Raw genomic sequence first — 20,319 nt, 5'->3', positions numbered from 1 at the left:
AGGCTGTAATATAACAAAATGTGGAAAAAGTGATGCTCTGTGAATACTTTCCGGATGCACTGTTATTATATATATATATATATATATATATATATATATATATATATATATATATATATATATATATATATATATATATATATATATATATATATATATATAAAAAATATGTGCATTGTGAGGGGATAGTTCACTGCTTTCTTAACTGTGTCTGGGCAACTGTACAGATGCGTCTTGTATAAGCATTCGAACCAAGAATCATTTGGGCTATAAAAGTGCTGTCAGTGCTGACATTCTTTGGAGAAATTATGTCTGAGTTTAGGTTTTCACTAATTATGAAATATCTGCACTTTGCCAACAATGAAGACTTTGATGAGAACACCCTTATAGAACAAATCATTGCCACACATCCACTGTCCACACTACCGCCATAGAGACCGACTGACCCAGCACATAGCGGATCAGTCCAGAGCATCTTATTAGTAGACATTTTATTGAATGTATTCCCCCACCAGAATAAAACAGAATCCAACTTGTACCTCTCCATCATATCTGCTGACTCTCTCCCCTTAGCAGTCATCCTGCCAACATTCAAAGTTCCTACCCTCAGTTCCATTCTCTTTACTTTCTTTCTCTCCTCCTACCTCTGGAAAAATCTCCCCCCTCTTCTTCTCCTTCGGCCAACAGTAGCCCAATTTCGGCCATCATCCTGTTGGCTAACATTACTGGTGGCGGTCGTTGTTAACCTGGGGCTTGACTGATCTGGTTTGGAAATTTGCATTGTTGTCCACATATTGATTTGGCAAAATTTTACACTGGATGCTCTTCCTGACGTAACCCCTCCCCATTTATCCGTGCTTGGGACCGGCACGAAGAAACATACTGGTTTGTGCATCCCCTGTGGCTGGGTTACTGCAAGTTTAGAAATAATCTTGCAAAAACAATAACACACTGCAAACCTTATTTACATGCTCACTAATTATAAGTAGTGACTGCACAGTCTATTATTATTTAATACTCCACTTAATTACGCAGTAGCTTTGACTTGAACAATACGCAGGTGTCTCTAAATATTATCCAGCCCTAAAGATTAATATACTTTGATCTCAAGGTTATCTTCGACACTTCAACAACAACAACAACATTTATTTATATAGCACATTTTCATACAAACAGTAGCTTAAAGTGCTTTACATAATAAAGAATAGAAAAATAAAAGACACAATAAAAAAAAATAAATCAACATTAATTAACATCGAATAAGAGTAAGGTTCAATGGCCAGGGGACAGAAAAAAAAAAACTCCAGACGGCTGGAGAAAAAAATAAAATCTGTAGGGATTCCAGACCAGGGGCCCTCCAGTATCCTCTGGGCATTCTACCTAACGTAAATGAAACAGTCCTCTTTGGATTTAGGGTTCTAACGGAAGGGCTTGATGATGATGGTCACGTAGACTTCTGCCTTTTAATCCATCCATCATTGTTGGAGCCTCATGAAGCTTTGAGTAGGTGGAGGTGGCGCAGGCCACCACCACAAAGAAACCGGAAAAGAAACAGAAAAAGAGAGTAGGGGTCAGTACGATTTTAGAGCCACCATGAATAGTTATTATGATGAATTGAACATACAGAGTATCAGGATTAAGTTAAATTAAGTTAAAATGAAGTTATAAAAGGCCATGTTAAAGTAATGTGTTTTCAGCAGTGTTTTAAAGTGCTCCACTGTATCAGCCTGGCGAATTCCTATTGGCAGGCTATTCCAGATTTTAGGTGCATAGCAGCAGAAGGCCGCCTCACCACTTCTTTTAAGTTTTGTTCTTGGAATTCTAAGGAGACACTCATTTGAGGATCTGAGGTTACGATTTGGAATATAAGGTGTCAGACATTCCGATATATAAGATGGGGAGATTATTTAAGGCTTTATAAACCATAAGCAGAATTTTAAAGTCAATCCTGAATGACACAGGTAACCAGTGTAGTGACATCAAAACTGGAGAATGTGTTCGATTTTCTTTTCCTAGTTAGGATTCTAGCAGCTGCATTCTGCACTAGTTGCAAACGATTTATGTCTTTTTGGGTAGTCCTGAGAGGAGTGCTACAGTAATCTAGTCGACTGAAAACAAAGCGTGAACTAATTTCTCAGCATCTTTCAGTGATATAAGAGGTCTAACTTTACTTATGTTTCTTAAGTGAAAAATGCTGTCCTAATGATCTGATTAATATGTGATTTAAAATTCAGATTACAGTCAACAATCACCCCTAAGCTTTTTACCTCCGTCTTGACTTTTAATCCTAATGTATCCAGTTTATTTCTAATAGCCTCATTGTATCCATTATTGCTGATCACTAAAATTTCAGTTTTCTTTATTTAACTTGAGAAAGTTACTATTCATCCATTCTGAGATACAAGTCAGACATTGTGTTAGTGAATCAATAGAATCGGGTCATCAGGTGCTATTGATAAGTACAGCTGTGTGTCATCAGCATAGCTGTGGTAGCTCACGTTGTGCCCTGAGATAATCTGACCTAACGGAAGCATGTAGATTGAGAATAACAGCGACCCAGGATAGAGCCTTGTGGAACACCATATGGATATCATGTGTCTTCGAGTTGTAATTACCACAACTAACAAAATATTTTCTCCCTGTCAGGTAGGATTCAAACCAATTTAAGACACTGCCAGAGAGGCCCACCCATTGACTAAGGCGATTTCTAAGAATATTGTGATCAATGGTGTCAAATGCAGCACTCAGATCTAAGAGGATGAGAACAGATAAATGGCCTCTGTCTGCATTTCACCAAAGTCATTTACTACTTTAACGAGTGCAGTTTCTGTGCTGTGATTTGTTCTAAAACCGACTGAAATTTATCAAGAATAGCATGTTTATTTAGGTGGTCATTTAACTGCATAATGACTGCCTTCTCCAGAACTTTACTTAAGAAAGGCAGGTTAGAGATGGGTCTAAAATTTTCAAGAGCGAGGGGTCAAGATTATGTTTCTTAAGTAGGGGTTTAACTACAGCAGTCTTAAGACAGTCTGGGAAGACCCCAGTATCTAATGACGAATTTACTATGTCCAGAACATTATCAATTAGCACGCCTGATACTTCTTTGAAAAACCTTGTTGGTATTGGGTCAAGGACGAGGTGGAGGGTTTTAATTGAGATATTATTTTTGTAAATCAGGTAAATCTATCCTAGTGAAAGAGTTTAATTTGTTTATAACAGGATGCTGGGGTTTAGGAGGATCCTTAGTGTTGGGGGATATACTATGTTATTTCTAATATCATTAATTTTTGATTGAAAATACAGCACAGCCTCACAGGTTTCACTGGAAGCACTTAGGAGGCATTCCTTTGAGTTACCTGGGTTTAGTAGGCGATCAATTGTAGAAAATAAGACTCTGGGATTACTAGCATTGTTATTTATAATCTTGAGAAATAGCAGCTCTCAAGACGGACAGTGTTATTGTATTCTGTTATTTTGACTTTTAATATTTCAGTGGATAGTAAGTTTAGTCTTCCTCCATTGACGCCAGCTCTGGCATGTTCTCTTTAAATCAGACACTCTTTGGGTCTTCCATGGTATAACAATGCTAGAAGATTTTTTCACTGTCTTTTCAGGTGCAACTATGTCAACAGCAGCTCTCACTTTAGTATTAAATCTTTCCACCTTACTATTTACATTATCCTCGCTATTATAGCTGGCACTATAAACGGACTGATTGCTTAAATGTTTGTAAGTTTTAAAGCTGCTGCGAGTCAAAGAAGCGTTTTTAACAATATGCTTTCTTTTATCATTATTTCTATATTAAAAGTAGAAGAAAATGGTCTGATAGACCAATATCAATGATCTGCTTTATATCAACTTTCAGTCCTTTAGTAATCACTAAGTCTAACGTATGACCTGCTTTATGTGTAGGCTGATTTATGAGTTGTCTCAAATCAAAAGAATCCAGGAGGTTCATAAATTCTTTTACTTTTAGATCACACTGATTATCTATATGAAAATTAAAGTCGCCAACTATTAGGAGTGTGTCATAGTTAGTAATTAAAATTGACATTAAGTCAGAGAATTCCTCAAAAAGACGCGCTATATTTTGGAGGTCTATACACGGATAATACTAGAACTTGAGAATCTCCATGGATAACAACGGCGAGATACTCAAAGGACTTGAACTTACCAAAACTGACATCTTTACATTTTAATCGCTCGAGTAAATGTTAGCCAATCCGCCCCCTTTTCCCTGGCGGTCTGCACGAGTAAAACTGTAATCCGGAGGCAGATTCGATTAAAACAGCCGCTGCCTGAGCTAAGCCACGTTTCACTTAGTGCAATAAAATCTATTTTTTTATCACTAATAAGATTGTTGATAAAAAACGTTTTGTTAGTTAAAGCTCTAACATTTAATAATGCCATATTTAATGTTTCGGAGGTGCAGAGATGAATGCTATGTGCCTTATTGATATTTGGAATAGGAACTAAATTATTTTTATTAGCGCCGCTCTGTGTGTATTTTTTGTTTAATCTGTGATCTGCACCTTCAAGTGTCCCCAGGCAAATCTTAGAGCTAAATGCTAACACACCTTAGTATCTGGGAATAACCCAGACACAATAAAGGCTATCACACCTTGGTTAGTGCCTCTTACCAACCAATAATGCCTAACTTCCACTGTGCTGTCCTCTTTTGGTACGTTTCCCACAGTCTTCTAATTCTAGCAGTCTCCTCACTCCAGGTGCCTTGAATCTGCTTCATTATTTCAATCACTCAAGATTAGCAGCATTTATTAATAATGATGTAACAGTAGTGGATGAAAATATAGTGGAAAATACAAATGGATAGTAAAGTTTCTATATATAGTGTTAAATAAAAATGCTCCCTTGCTTTTTAGTCAAAAAGGTTACTGAAGATTAGTGATGAGAAGTCAAGTGGCAAAGAAAAAAAAATCATTCTCAAAAGAGGGTGTTTTCCCAGATGACTTGTTTAAATTTAGTAGTCAGGCTGGCATAGATGGGCATCATTAATATCTAGGTGAGTAGAGTCTCTCTCTTAACATTTCACCCTTCAATGTCCCCCTTGGTCTCTCGGTTGAGCAATTCTTTATGTCAGAACACCACCTGGGATTTTGAACCTTTGTGATGTTATACACAGATGTAACCAGTAGCCTAAAAGCTTTTATCTTGGGGCCTTATCTGTGCAGTGTCTTGCTGTCTCCAGTTCCCTTTACTATTGTAAATGATATGGTCATTTTTATCCAAGATTATACTCTTAGATAACAAAGAAAAATGTATACATAGATTTAGATAAGAAACTGTCTTTGTTAAGCAGCCCCAAAGAATTCATTTACAGATTAACGTAGTCAGTCTAAGCACAAACATGTAACCTAGGCAGATTACAGCTTAGTTTTAATACAGTGCCTGCAGTTCCAAAATGACGATTATTATCCCATCTGGGCTACCACAGTGCTATAAATGTCCCTGGGGTTAACTTAAAGTTACGTCCACATTATTCCATTTTCATTTAAAAAAATACAAAGGAAAAACACAGACAAACCCCAGCATTTGTAACTGTTGAAAATGGAGTTTTTGAAATCACTCTCCATTCTCTTATGAAACAGCCAGCTTAGCATTGCAATGTGGACGAGTGAAATTGTAGACTTTAATCGCACTCTGATTTGTTCATTCTTATGTTTCCCTTCCCTGATTGGATCCTGCTCATTACAACATCCAGTTCCTTAACTGGTCACCTTTCATGGAAGAAAGCCATATTCCAACATAGCAAACAGAGGAGCTGCTTTCTGTAGTGCTTGTTGTGTTACTTACCTGTGAGCATCTAAATTGCATTTTGTATGGTTTTAATGTTGCATACTTGCACAAAAGGCAAGTAATTTTCTTGTCACTGCAGTTTTGTAATAAATCCCAGGTCAGTGATGTGCACATGCCCAGTGTAGGTGATCATCTACATCATAAGTTTCTGGTCGTTTTAGCGTGGGTGATGTTACTTTTGTAAACGATATGAAAACACTAGTGTAGATGGAGATCATTTTGCTTAAAATGCTGTTTCTGAATGAAAACATAGCTGTGTGGAGATTGCCTAAGGCTGTTATTGAAAACCATTGGATGGGTAGACAAGCATTGAAAACGATACAAGTCAAGAAGGGACAAATATTTTGCTTATTTAGTTTGTAGCACAAGAAAGGTTTTCTCCAGTAGAATTAATATGAAAGTGGAACTGTGCTGTTGATTTTTGCAGTATAGACCATAAGAAGCAATAATGATTTACTTTCCACTTGAATAATTGTTTTGTAGCTTTTTTTTATATTTATGCATCTGGAAATTAGAGTTGCTTATACCTAACTGCCTCCTACTTTACTGAATTCTACTAAGCCCCTCAGAGTGTCACATACAATAAGTAGTACTAGAAGCTAAATATTTAAATATATTGCTTCCAGTTTGCACTATTATTAGGTACATACTAAGCTGGGCTTCTTTTGGATGCAAAATGGAGAATATTGTCTGGAAATGAGAAGTCACTCAACATTAATCCTGTTCAAAGTTTCATTAGATAGATGGCACCATTCAGTTAATAATCCATGGCCTGTAATCATTGCTCTCTTGTGACCCTTTTCATCACAAGCTTGCTATTTATTTATTTTGTCTACATTGTGCTTTTATTTGCAGCTTTTTTTTTTTTTAAATTGCACATGTGCCCATGGTATCAATTTGAGCTGCTTCATGACCTTTGCATGTACTGTTATGATTATGTGTTTGCATGTTCACAATCTTGCATATTCCAGGTTAATATGCTCTAAATATTTCTTTCAGCTTTAGTTCAGTAATGGAACATCATGCTGATTTTTTCCATTCAATTTTTGGACAAGTATCATTTGTTTCCTTTCTAAAAACCTCATCAAGTAATTTATTTTTCCAGTTTGGTAAAAATGAGAATGCTGACACCTGTTTTTAGTCACCTTTTTCCTCCATACTGTGATGCTTGTAAAACAGCTTTTGTGCCGTTTCCAAATTATTTGTTATGTAAGAAGCATCCTGTTTGGTTACTGTATGTGATATTTAGAAACATTTTGACAAGATCATTCTATTTAACCCAACAAAGCTTGCTAATCCTATCCACCTAATCTCTCCAAAATAGGGCCTTTTAAAGCTCAACTTGATGTCCAACTCCTTACCACACTTCTTGGTAACTTATTCCACGTGTCTGTGGTTTCGTATGTGAAGAACAACAGTATTCTGTCAAAGTCTCTATGTAATGATTTGGCTGTTTCTAGTTTATTTCCCATTCAACTTTTGCACATATCATCTTCAAACATAACCAGCTTGTGATTTATATTCCTATTCAGATCCATTTATATTTAGTAAAAATAACGCGGCAGCCCCAGCACTGGTCACTGAGGGATACCATTTTTAACATCACCTAATAGGGTTCCTAGCATTATAGCCCTTCCCTTGCAATACTTCGTTCAATTCGTTCTACACATAGTGCCCCAATTCCCAATTTTAGTCTTTCACATGGGACCTTATCAATAATGTTGTTAAACTCAAATTAGATGATATAAATCACTTGTTGTATATTGTAGAAGCTGGGACTTTTTCATATATTAACAGCCATTTCAAATGATAAACAGCCATTTTTTTATATTAATGTAAAAGGCATTAAGTAAAATTTCTTTTCATACGGAGTGCTATGGTATTGTGCAGGGTTACACAATTTTAGCTTTAGAGTAAACTGAGTTTGTTTTTTTTTCCCCTCCAGAGACTACGTCCTACTTGTTTTTACTAAGTCCTTGATTTCAAATTATATTTTATTGTATAATCCAGTCAAATCACTGTCACAAGGTACCCATCATCTTTTTATAGAGAAAAGAACAGTATAGAAATAAACTAAAAACTATATAAACAAAAATGTGTATGTTTTTAAGAAAGGACTTTAATTTTTTTTTACAAAACAGTTCCCAGATAAAAAGCTAAATTTACTCTGAATAGTCTTATAATAACAAATAGTTAATTCATTATTAATTTTCAACAGATCTCATCGACTGCTCTGTACTTAAAATTCAAAAAACAGTGTTAGGCTCTAAGTAGAATTTGTATTTGTAATGACATCTAGCTCTTGAAAGTACTGGTAAAACTAATCGGTCATTTAACACAAATAATGTACAGTCATTATTGATGTTGTATGAAAAAATGCAGAAAGCTAAAGGGATCAATGGAAAATTTAAAAACTGTAAAATATACAGTAAATAATTGATAAAGAAAAAGTATTCTCTGCAGAAATTGCTCTTTTATGTCACAGAGTTTAGTCTTCAAGGTGCAAACACAAAAGAGAAAAATGAAAGGTCTTCCAGTTTACAGCCAAACCAGGTGTGTTAGACAATAAAGCTAAACTAATACATTTCAGACAGCACCATTAGCAGCTATGTCCGCAACACCCTCAGTCAGAGAGAATGAATTTGTTGTATGCAGATTTTTTTACACTTGATAACAGCTTTAACTGCATTTTTGAAATGTCCTCACATGTGACTCTTGCTCATGGCTGTTACTTCAAAAGGTAGTAGGAATCTTTGTATGAGTTTAATGTATTCAAATGTGTAAATATGCAATTATCTTAACCATCAGGAATGTGTGTTGCATGTCATCATGAGAAGCTAGAAGTGATTGAGAATGGAAAAGCTCTGCTAATTTAGCACAAAATAATGTCATACTCTACTAAAATCCCCAGGTATAAAGAGTACTTTAAAAACAACATACAAGTTCATATTATTTTAAAAACTTGATTCATTGGATCACTTTGAAATTTTTAGTTTACAATTTGATTGCCATTATTTATCAGTCATGCCAGTCATTATCCATCGTATTTTTAGTTGGAGCCGTGGACGATAGAACACCGCGTTTTTGCATATGACTGTTTTGTCAAGAACAACCAATCTATTACTGCAGTTCAGCTTTCGTTGCCATTTCAATATCCACAGAAATAAAGCTGTTCCCGCTCGCAACACTATCCTACGTTGGGTTAAAACACTTTGTACACGAGGTACACTAATGAACAAAAGACCGCCGGGGCTACCTAACGCACGCACCCTGAAAATGTGGAAAGTGTACGACTAGCCCTGCTGCGCAGTCCAAGTCGATCTGCTCGGAAGCATTCTTCTGAACTTGGCCTCAGTAATCGTTCAGTAAGGCATATTTTGCATTTAGACCTGCATTTCCATCCCTACAAATTGTCAAATGCTATTTCAATATGAACTCAAATCTCTCAATAAATTTCTTTGTAAGAAAAAATTAACGATTTTGTAAAAAACGTCCATCCTTTCTGTCTCACCCTGTATGTCTAATGACTTTTCTGTTTGTGAAATTTCCTGCATATGTACAGCAAATTTATATATATTTTTTTCTTTTTCAAATCATATTCATCCATATTAAGATGAAAGGCACAATGATCAAGATTTTACTTGTGAAAATGTCAGATGACAGCTCACATTGGCTTACTGTCTTTATATTAGTGTACACCACACCACTAACACCATCAGCTATGCAGAACTGTGATGGTTTAGTACTCACTAGATTTGATTGTGGCAAAAATTCATATTATAAGGCTGACCTCTTACAAAAAGTCTGCATCTTTACAAATGACCTTTTCTTGCCATTTTTAATCATTGTAATTTTTAACACATGGAAGATGTTTTATTTTAGAAGATTTAACTATTTTGTATTAACAATGGTTGCATCCTTTTAACTGTCTCCAATACATCCTTTCATTTATTTATTTGTATTACTATATGTCAATTAGAGACTGTCTAAAGAAACCTATATGACTTTCCTAATCTTCCCTCAGTATCTGCAATGGAAGTTGTTTCTAGCAGAAAGAAATGTGTATAGGTACCATCCCCCAACCTGACCTATGTTTTTCACAAGAGTGCTCCACAAGATAATCTGAGACAACACTGGGAAAAGGTCTTGTCACTCAGAATTTCAGAAAATTAAAGGAAGCCAGCAATCAATACCATGCATGCTTCATCAGTATGTACAAATCATAGTCTAACTCAATTGAAAAGGGTGCATCACACACATTTTCTTTAATTCCACAATGTACTCAGATCAAGATGCTGAATTGTGAACAATATTATCATGTACCTGGCTCACTAGGTCATATGTTTTGTGGGTATCACAGAGCCAAGACAGTATTGGAATCGCTGTAATCACAAACTCTGTAACAGCCCTTGTATTAATCCCTGATGGGACAGCAATACATAAAGGACAATGGAGAAGAAGGCACCAGCAGCTTTCTCCCTGCTTTTCAGCTTATCAACTACTGCAAACACCAAAGCAAATCTGCATTATATTGATTCATTATGTGACTATTTTGAGACATGTAATAAATATGGGCTAGACTTGCAACAAAATTTGAAAGCAATTGGCTTTGACTTTGCTTTTTTTTGTTGCTCAAGAACTGCCATGCTTCCATAGTAGTTTTTGACAAATAACGATGGATCCAAATTTCATTTCCTACTTTGACTCTCTTTTTAAATTTCATTAAGTTAAATTCGTTAACTTGAGAATGTTATAGGACCACTGAATGTAGTAAGTCTGCATTTCGGAGGCCAACATTCTGTGCACCTAACACACACAGACCTTGTTCATATTTAATTGTCCACTAAGAATGAATTCAGACAGTTCTACCACTAATTCCTGTAGCATCTCTCTGTCACACATTATCACTTTTAGATTCTCCTTTATCATTCACTGCACTATTGCATCATTTTCATCATTCATTAATGACTAATTCCAACCTTAACTCGGGTCATCTTCAAGTCATTTTCAGCCCATTTCTTTATTATGGAATATGAAGGAGTCTGGTCCTGGTATACATTAATTAGATTAGAATGAATCTGTAAAGGTACACTGGTTTTTATTGTTAAAATGTCATGCAGTATGAACCAGGAATGCTAGAAACCTAGTGTATTTATATGTAAATTAGATGTGCTATTGTTTGGCCATTTAAAGAATCAGAAGTATAAAATAAGGGTTTAGGCTCAAACCTTTTAGATCATCCCCATACATAGATTGCAGTTTTCAGTGCTCGCCTAAGCCATGCATTATTCAACTAAGACAGTCTTAAAACTTTCATTATAGTCTTTTTATATTACGTTTTTGTGTATTGTACCAATTAATGATGGACTCAGAGTTGAACGCATCTTTATTTATCCTTTGGTATTATAAATAAGCAGAACTCCGTAAAATTGTAGTTATATGCAGCAATACTGAACATTTGTTTTTAATCATTTTACTTTTACATTATTTAGAAGGTACGGAATCTGAAATTGGTTTTCACTTAATGTCATACAAATGCATTGTAGTAAAGGTTGATTCAATATTCTTACAATAATAGTGTAAATCAGGTAAACTTGATCCCCTAAGGAGAAGCACATGTGTATGCACTCTCGTTGTATTAGGTTAAGGTTTTGTTACAGTTTCTATAATAACTTTCCCTAGTAAACTTTAACATATTTGTTGCCTACTCCCTTGAGATCAACTGCATCCTCAATGAATATCTCTTAAATGACTTTTAAAATGAGAATTGCGTTATCTCTAATGATAAGTGCAATTGCTATTGAACAGAAAGAAAAAAAGAGTTTCCCAATTGGACATTTCTCTTCAACACCCTTCAGAATGGGAACTCCTAGTCAGGCAATTTGAAAAAAAAACAATGTTATCTGAATTCTTTGAATTGTGACAAGAAAACTCTTACCTTTCACCTCAGTCAATAAGATTTTTTTTTTAACCTACTTAACATTGTGTACCCATTTGCCTCCAGAAAATGCATCTGATTGACAGCTACGGCAGCCATACCTATAAGTTAGTGGTTTCTGTGTCTTCTGTATAACACTCTTCTATAAATGATCACCACCATGGTTACATTTTTTCTGAAATTATGAAGCAAGAATTGTAGAACTGTGGCATCTCACACATTTTTTTTTATCCTTGAAATTTAGTTTTTTTTAATCAATCTATATCTATTTAGGTGTTACAATGACATTGTTTTAGCATATCTTATTTTAAAGGGCTTATTTGTGACAGTCTTCCTATTGTTTTGACAGGAATATCAGAAAACACTGTCATCCATTGAAGCCCACATGCGAGATGTTTTTCATAAATTACTTCCAACTTTACCTCTGCGTAAACAGTCAGTAAGTATGTCACATTCATCTCTTTGTGGGATTTAACAGAAATTATTGCAGTTTGTAACTTTGTCCTTGTAACATTAGTGTTTATGGATAATAATGTACAATTTATAACTCCTTTTGGTGGAGAACTAAGTATTAGTACTATAGTCATTCAGTACCTTCTCTACCAGTCTTTTATTCTTACTTTGTCTGCAGACCTTCATTTACAAACAAATTTTGTCTGTTCTTTGCTCACAGAACCATTCACAGTTGCTACAGGAATTTGAAGAAGCTGCAAGAGATGTACTCTTTTCAAATGCTGAAAACACTAAAGCTAAGGTATTGTCTGGAGACTGCAGGGACACACTTATGTAGCCCCGAATATATGGTATAGTTTTAAGGTTTTAATCTGTTCAAACATTATGGAAAGTATGTAGATTATACAATTGTATTATATATTCATTAGAACCTCAAGGTGAGTAGCAGCAAGCAAGGTTTCTTTCAGAAAAGAAATTCCAAAAGGGTAGAGAACCATATGGGTAGTAGTATATTTCCTAACCACAAACACTGGAAACAAACTGAAATATAACTGAAATTCAAAGGAATCAGATGAGTAAATCAATTTGTAGGATGTCATGAACATTAAAAAATAGCCCTCCTTTGTGCTTGTTCTTGATGATGATCAAACATGTTTAACTTTGAATGTAGAGAATAAAGTAGCCTCATAGAAAATATTTCCTGAACGCATATGTCACATTACTAGAACAAATTTGAAAGAATGTCTGTCTGTCTTCATTAACCAATGTAAGCCTTTCATCTGAAGACATTCCTTGAAGACACCTTTCTGTTAATACTGTACAAAAACTTGCTGTATAAGTGACGTATTATCATTTGTATTTGTGACTTAGTATTGCAAGGTTGGGATATTTCAGTATGTATCCTGACCAGTGTCCGATCTTACTGTTACACTCATAAAAGTGTGCTTACTCTAAGAGAGTTCTGACTATACAGTTCATTCACAGTAACTACAGGTGAAAGCCTGCTTAGGGTGTTCTCAGTGAAGTTCTCTGGGGTAGCATTGACTCTTGTCTCTTATTTCAGCAGCAATTGCAGAACAATGTTATTCATTGAAAGTTGTAAACAACTTGTAAATCTGTGCAGTTTCTGATACATTTGCGATAATGTATCAGTGCATTTCTTTTCTGTTTAGCACAGTTTGAGTAGGCTGCTGCTCCTCAGCTATGGGCCCCTTATGTGTCTTTTTGACACTAATAGCACAGTGACCCAGAAGAATATTTCTTCATTCTAAAAATTGTCATACATATCTCTTTTGGCTGTATGCAAAATGAGCAGTTGTTTGCAGTTTTGTTTTTTTAAAATAATAAATCTTTATTCTGATTCAGTGTAAGCTTTAAGTGTATTATTTCTTACAAATCGAGTATTTTTTTACCTAAATTTGAACACTGTGATTGCATTTTGTAATATTAATTGACATATTTAGCAGTCTGAAAACTAAGGTGTAATGGTTGGGGGTGTAGATGAAGAATTTAGTGAGCACTTTGATCATGTCTTTCAATTGCTACAGCCTGATTGGGCCTTCTGACAAGTCTTGTATTTGGACCCTGGACTTGCATCTACTCACAAAGAGCCAGGGGAATCTTAGAATAAGAATAATTCTGTGTAACATATTGTGTTTTTTTTCTGCTTTTGAAACAAAAAATGAATTAAAGACACAGTTTTATTTTTGGCAGGCTGGCAAAAAACTTTGTAAGGAAAGCGTGGAAGTGACTTTGACATGTGATGGATTTTTTGGCATATGTCAAGCAAAAATTAGCTGTTACATTATTAATGGCTCATGCCATCATAGAATACGTTACAGGGATTACAGTGCTATATCAAGTATACCAGCTTGAAGTGCCACTAACAGCACAGCAAACAAAATGTGGTATTAACAAATACTGGGCAGGGGTTTAAAGTTGTAAATTATATTTTAAGTTAAAGGTTAATGTACTGTAGATTTAAATGGAAGTTATATTGATTCTAGCAATATAAAATAACTAACAGAGAAGTTGCTGCAGACCATCTGTCTCGGGTACATTTTCTTTTTTCTTTCTTCATCTTCTACAGTTGTTGGAGGAAGAGTTAAAGGAATCTGAGGAAAGTTATAGAGTGCTTCAGAATGAATGTGACACATATAAGAAAGTGCTGGCAGAAACGGTAACCTTCAAGACTCATACTTGCCACAGTCATTAGTCTAAAGTGAAATATACAGCATGTGTCAACCATGCTTTTTTTATTTTTTTATTTATTCAGGAGGGCATTCTGCAGAGATTACAGAATAGTGTGGAACAAGAGGAGTGCCGCTGGAGAGGCAAGCTGGAGGCTGCCGTGAGTGAGCTGGGTCAGGTAAGGTGGTCTTTGCTTAACATCATGACACTTGAGTTTAGCATTCAGGCTAAGACGTGATCTTTGAAGAGCATGATTAGTAACAAAACAAGGGAAGTCTCAGCCTCCTGTTCAGTGCCTACTCGTAGTGTGAAATTGCTGTAGTGACCCCTTATTACAAAAATCTGTAAGTCACCCTTAATGTGTGCTTGGATATGTTGAGGTTCCACAGGAGGAATATATCCCTTCATCTTCTCTAGGTGCATATGAAGTCAGAAGATCTACAGAAACAGGTTAAGCGGCTGAATGACGAGCATAAAGAACTAGAAAATGTGAGTAGTATTATAGAAATTGAAGTTTTATTGTGGTTGTGGATCCATACCCGTATTTACTTGGCTGACCAGCATATTGCAATGCAAAATATTTGTGTACTAATTTTTTCTGATCTCATTTTTTAATTCATGGGTTGAGTTTACATAAGCAAGTGCTTGTAATGAGGGATTCATCCTCCTCTCACAAAACTATGCCACTTTGGGAGGTGAGAGGGTGTTGGCAGGGAGTTAGGCGGATTCAGGAAGGGTCATGTTTGATTCTCGTTTCCTAAGGTGGTAGCTGTCTCTGTATATTTTGGGTTCCTTAAAGTGGCACTATGCAGCTTGTACTGTAGCTCTCATCCACTGCTTCAAAATAGAGCTGTTTATGTGAAGGTCTGATGATGGATTCAATTGCCAGCTACTACACATTTTCAGATCTTATTTCTTTCTCTTAGTTGCGGCAGGAGAGGCAGCATCTTGAAACAGATTTGGAGATGGCAAGACAGGAGAGTGCCACCTACATATCGGAAGTCAGGGAGGTGGGTCAAATGAAAATGCACAGCTCTTCCTAGAACTGAATTTTTCCTTGCAGCAATTCCAGGGGTACAGTGAATGTAGTACTCTTCTCCCTGTGTCTGCTGACTATACTCCTATTTGAAAAACTTCAAAATGTGTGAAGCAAAAAATGGAGTCTAGCCTACGAATAAGACAAACCCATGGTTCAATGGTCTATGATCATTAATTTACACAACTGTTAAATGGGTTTTTCTTCTAAATGTGTTGTTTCTGCTTTTGTTGTGCAGAAAAGTGACCTAATGATCACTTAAGTTATTAGAGCTATGGAAAAGGTTGGTATTCCTTGTCTACCCTTATGGGGATTTGTTCAAAACATGATTGTGAAATACCCAGCATTACTAAACAAAGGTACAAATGAAAAAGAGCTAGGATATACAAAACCAAAAGCCCTGTATTTATTCTTTCTAACTGCAGACAAGTACTGTAATCCCTCCCAGTTTGGTGACCGGCTAGACCACTTTATTGCCTAAAGTTAAATTTTACATGAAGGATGAGTCAAAATTAATTTAAATATTATTTTTAAGTAAATATTATTTTTTTAGTATAATGACGATTATTAATTTGTATTGTTAAATGAAGCATTTCTGTTACTATAAAAAAATGTTTCTTCTACATTGTTTTATAGAGGTGCTATATGGTGGTAAAACAGCAAATATAAAACACCTAAAAAATTACCAGAAAAAGTTCCAGTTTCTGAAAATAACTTCCGTGTTTCTGAGGTATATTTTTGACATCAAAATGAAGGTGGTAGTAATTAATTTTTACTGTACATTTTTTTAACCATCTTTTCTTAAGGAAGGATACAAATGTGATCAGTCCTTTGTTGACTGCAATAGGCATGAGTGGAATTTTTATGGTAAAAAAAAAACTTCAGTATGACAGATGCAACTTCAGATTGGACATTTTGGAGTAGGATATGATGAAGTAAAGTACCTGTCTATAGCTGTTTAACACAATGTTGCCTTTCAGCCTACATTTTTCAAAATGTAAATAATGTACTCTTATACTGTAGCACCTGCAAACCCTATGTCATCATTTGGAGCTTTGACACATCCATGTTAGACAGTGTGCGGCTGCAGCCAGCAAAATTAACTTTATCAGAGGGTGCTTTTTGGTTTTTCTACCTTGGAAGGATTCTGCCAGTTTAATTTTTGAAATTTGAAAAAATGATCCAAGGACTGAATAATGATGGCTGGTAAATCATCCTCTTCCATTACACACATGGATAGTGGAACAAAGCGGGATAGTTGCCAGACTTACCTACTCATTCACCAGGGTTGTTATTATCTGTGTGTGTAAACGAGAAAATATCCAAGACTGCTCCTAAATAGAAAATGCTCTTTTCTTTGTCTTGGTGTGTTGCACGGCATGACCTCCATGACCAGTGTAAAAAGGTCAGCACTTGCAGAGCAATTCTGAAAAATTCTCTGCTTTGATTGCTCCATTTTCAGCTCTCCTCTGAGTTAGCTTCTAAACTGATTTCACACTTCATTGCAGTTGAAAGATCTGCTGACTGAACTACAGAGCAAGCTTGACGGCTCATATTGTGAGGCAGTGAGACAAAATGAAGAGCTGAATTTGGTAAGATCAGGAAACTGTCCAGCCTTAGTATGGACAGGGTGAAGTGCAGCATAACTGGTGTCAATTGGATTGCCTTGGGTTTTAACATTTGGAGTGAAAGGGGCCTTTCTTTCAGTGCATGTGATCCATGTGTATGTATTGTCTCACCAGCTGTCTTTTGGAAAGCACCTTATAATGCATACTAACCATAGTCATTTGCTTGTAGGTTTTGCACATTTGCCACAATTAAGTATGCAAGATTGAATGCCGTTAACTTATTAACCAATCTGTCTTTTTCAGTTAAAACTACAGCTTAATGAAAAGTTAGCCCAGTTGGAGGATGAAGAACGTGAGCGGAAAAAAGTTGCTGTTGACCTGTACAAGGTGAATATAATTGTAATATATGAAAAAAGACTTTAGATTTGTGTCAACATAGTCCACCTGATGTAACTACATAGACATTTTGAAAGTGGTTTAGGAAAGGGTGTGGCCAATAAAAGCTATTTGATGAATGCTTACTTGGCTTAAATATCAGACATGTGTGGCATGATTTTGAGCTGGAGAGACACAAACGAAGGAAGTGAAAATAGGGATGGTTGGAGGTGCATGCTATAACATCAGGGTTTACTTAAAATAACCAAGGTTCCTATTTATTTGTGGAAAAAAATTGAAGTTTCTTGCTGTCCCAATAAGGACAAGGAAATGTATTTTTTGATTTAGAAAGTTTGGCTTTGTTGATTTACAGAGCACTGCCTTTCTCTGCTTCTCTCCATTTTTCTGGTAGGCCCAACAGTCTCTGGACTTAATACAAGCTGAGATCCTTCGAGAGACCATGGAGGAGGGACTCATAGAAAATAACAGTGTAACTACAGAGAAGGTAAGTGTGTGTAGTGCTCATGAAGGTAACAGTTAATTTATTTACTTAATCCTGGAGTGAGATGTGTCATTATTAGGTAGCCTTGTATCTCTCACTAGATAAGTTGATGACATTTGAGTTTGTCTGTAACTTTTTTAGGTGGAGATGGATCAGAAGGAGAGTCTGCCAACAAGTCTGAATCAGACAGTAAGAGAATTGCAGCAGCTATTGCATGGGGTCAACCTGCAGCTAAGCAAGCACCAAAGGGTAAGAGATGGCATGTGTGGTGCTAGTCATTAAGTCTACATTCCACCTTGTAATGGTTGTGAGCAACTGTGACTGTGTAACTTGGCTCCTACATGATTAATCATTCGGGCATTCAATGCCTTGATTTCTGGGATTAACAAGAGTGCCTTAAGACCATTTGCAATGTCACATGATGCTCATTCAGTTTTTATTTATCCTTTAGGATGAAGACAAACTCACAGTGGAAATGTAACTCCTACCCAGGAACTTTTGGGTCCTCAGCCTTACTGCAGTCTCCATTGTTCTCCTTCACCTCTCCCTTTCTGAGCTTTTAGTCATGAACACTGAATGTTGGATCACAAGTACAGTACATGCCTGTCCCTCTGGGCAAAGTACTGAACCTGGAAGAGAAGCGCATGGTGACAGCGGTGGACATAAAAAAAATCTTCATCTCTTCTATTTCCTGCTCAAGTCACTTTTTATACAAGTCTTTACTTTTTCCATTAAAATCTTGTTACAGATATACCGTCTTAAATATTTGTGAGTTTTTAGAAAATTTCTTTGTTAAAAGAACACTCACTTTATACAGTAATTGGTTACAGTGCTATTGGGATAACCAACAATCTGTAGCTTTGTAGCACTGGCTTTGTTACTTGGGTAGGGGGGAAGATACGTGGCTAAATCTTACTAGGTTAGAATTTACCAGCTTGCACCTGTTTTTCTTGGCTTGGGTTCAAGCTCTGTCATAGATACTCAGAAGAGCAGAATGGCAGAGAGTGGGCATGGCTGTACCAGAATTAAAATGTGAGAAATTTTCTGTCGGGCACCTCAAATTTTTACTTTTGGGTACAAATGTCTTCTGTCTTTAATCTCTTGTCAACACTCCACATATTACAGCTAATTTAATTAATACTGATCCGTTGGTTTCTTTTTTGTAAAAGGTGAAAGTAAAAATAAAAGGGATGCTTAATATGCCTTTTTTGTTTTCTAGTGTTTTTGTGTTTTGCATGAATTATTATTTTTTTTTTTTTTAAATACGTGTTGGAGCGTGCAAGTCTGCGTTTTAATAGGTTGTAAAAAAATCAAACTTCCGCTAGTGAAATTGGGGTTCTATATGGGTGAATTAACAGTGGTTTGTTGAGCAGTGGCCATTAACTACCTGTTTTAAATATTTTAGAATTTTAATAACTTATTTGAGAAAAAACACTCATTGACCATGTTATGGTGACTAGGAGGAACTCATTATCTCTGCATATAATGATTTTATGCATCTTGGAATATCAATAAAAATTAATCTAGATGAAGACAAAATCCAAAATGTCCACATAAAAGCAGTATAGGAAGTAAGTCAGTGTGAATTTTACCCCAGCTGAGATTCTTATGGAGCTGATCTTAATTCCTATACAAGTACAAATAATATGTTGTAGCTAAGTATGCAATAATGTTTCACTGTAACGCTTAAATTCAAACTTGCATTCAGACTTGGGGAAGTTTTCAGAAAAAAGTGGGTTTTTTATGCCATGGAAATACTCAGTATGGAGTCTGTAATGACATAAGCACCTGTCCGCAGCAATCAATATGAATAATCCATGAAGAACTCTTACATTATTCTTGTTGTATAATGCACATGTTAAGTTGTACTGTTGTGTGTTCATGACTTCCCAATAGCGTATATATGATGAAATATTACTAAATAATCACTTCTGAGAAATGCTCTCATAAATGAAGATGGAACGCTCTCACAGTGCACCCAAACATTTAATTTGAAAACCCACCAACCTGTATCATTCATTGGTCAGAGTTCAGACCAGTAAGAGCTTGTTAGAAAAAAATATGATGTCAAGAAGTATGCACTGGGAGACATTTAAAACTAAAGATTAAAAATTAAAGAAAAGCAAGTAGAAACATTGTCTAGAAGAGCCAAGTGTTGGATTTGTGGATATCCAAGATGTTTCAACAAGCAGAAGGTCAATTCACCTGTGTAGTTTCACAGACTACCACTATATAGTCCATAGGTACTCCATTTGTGGCTCACTACTATGAATATAAATGTAAAGGGAGACAGGTCTACAATTCAAATTCTTCTCTGAGTTGCGTTCCATTTTCATTCATGAGAACATTTTCTAGGATAAGTATTTTTAAACAATATTTTAGTAAGCATACATGTAGAAGTTCCCAGATGTGTAAATTATGTAACACATTTAATGCA

General features: G+C 35.8%; 1 protein-coding gene across 5 annotated transcripts in view; it reads left to right on the top strand.

Moving 5' to 3' along the window:
• ktn1 (kinectin 1) overlaps positions 1-19,085 on the top strand; it is a 143,866-nt gene extending 124,781 nt beyond the window's left edge. For 4 of the 5 annotated variants that reach the window (XM_039742025.1, XM_039742027.1, XM_039742023.1 and 1 more), the window contains 11 exons: positions 12,108-12,197; positions 12,432-12,512; positions 14,301-14,390; positions 14,487-14,579; positions 14,819-14,890; positions 15,328-15,411; positions 16,946-17,029; positions 17,309-17,392; positions 17,793-17,885; positions 18,024-18,131; positions 18,334-19,085. In XM_039742025.1, coding sequence (XP_039597959.1) covers positions 12,108-12,197; positions 12,432-12,512; positions 14,301-14,390; positions 14,487-14,579; positions 14,819-14,890; positions 15,328-15,411; positions 16,946-17,029; positions 17,309-17,392; positions 17,793-17,885; positions 18,024-18,131; positions 18,334-18,363 — 909 coding nt within the window. In that variant the 3' untranslated portion in view covers positions 18,364-19,085. The remainder of the gene's footprint in view (positions 1-12,107; positions 12,198-12,431; positions 12,513-14,300; positions 14,391-14,486; positions 14,580-14,818; positions 14,891-15,327; positions 15,412-16,945; positions 17,030-17,308; positions 17,393-17,792; positions 17,886-18,023; positions 18,132-18,333) is intronic. The other variant, XM_039742026.1, reaches the window with a different exon arrangement.
• Positions 19,086-20,319: the final 1,234 nt, after the last annotated feature.

This window comes from Polypterus senegalus, chromosome 18 (genome assembly GCF_016835505.1).
Source record: "Polypterus senegalus isolate Bchr_013 chromosome 18, ASM1683550v1, whole genome shotgun sequence".
NCBI lineage: Eukaryota > Metazoa > Chordata > Cladistia > Polypteriformes > Polypteridae > Polypterus > Polypterus senegalus.
The sequence above is the reverse complement of the archived record's forward strand: the minus strand, read 5'-3'. Positions and strand labels throughout refer to the sequence as shown.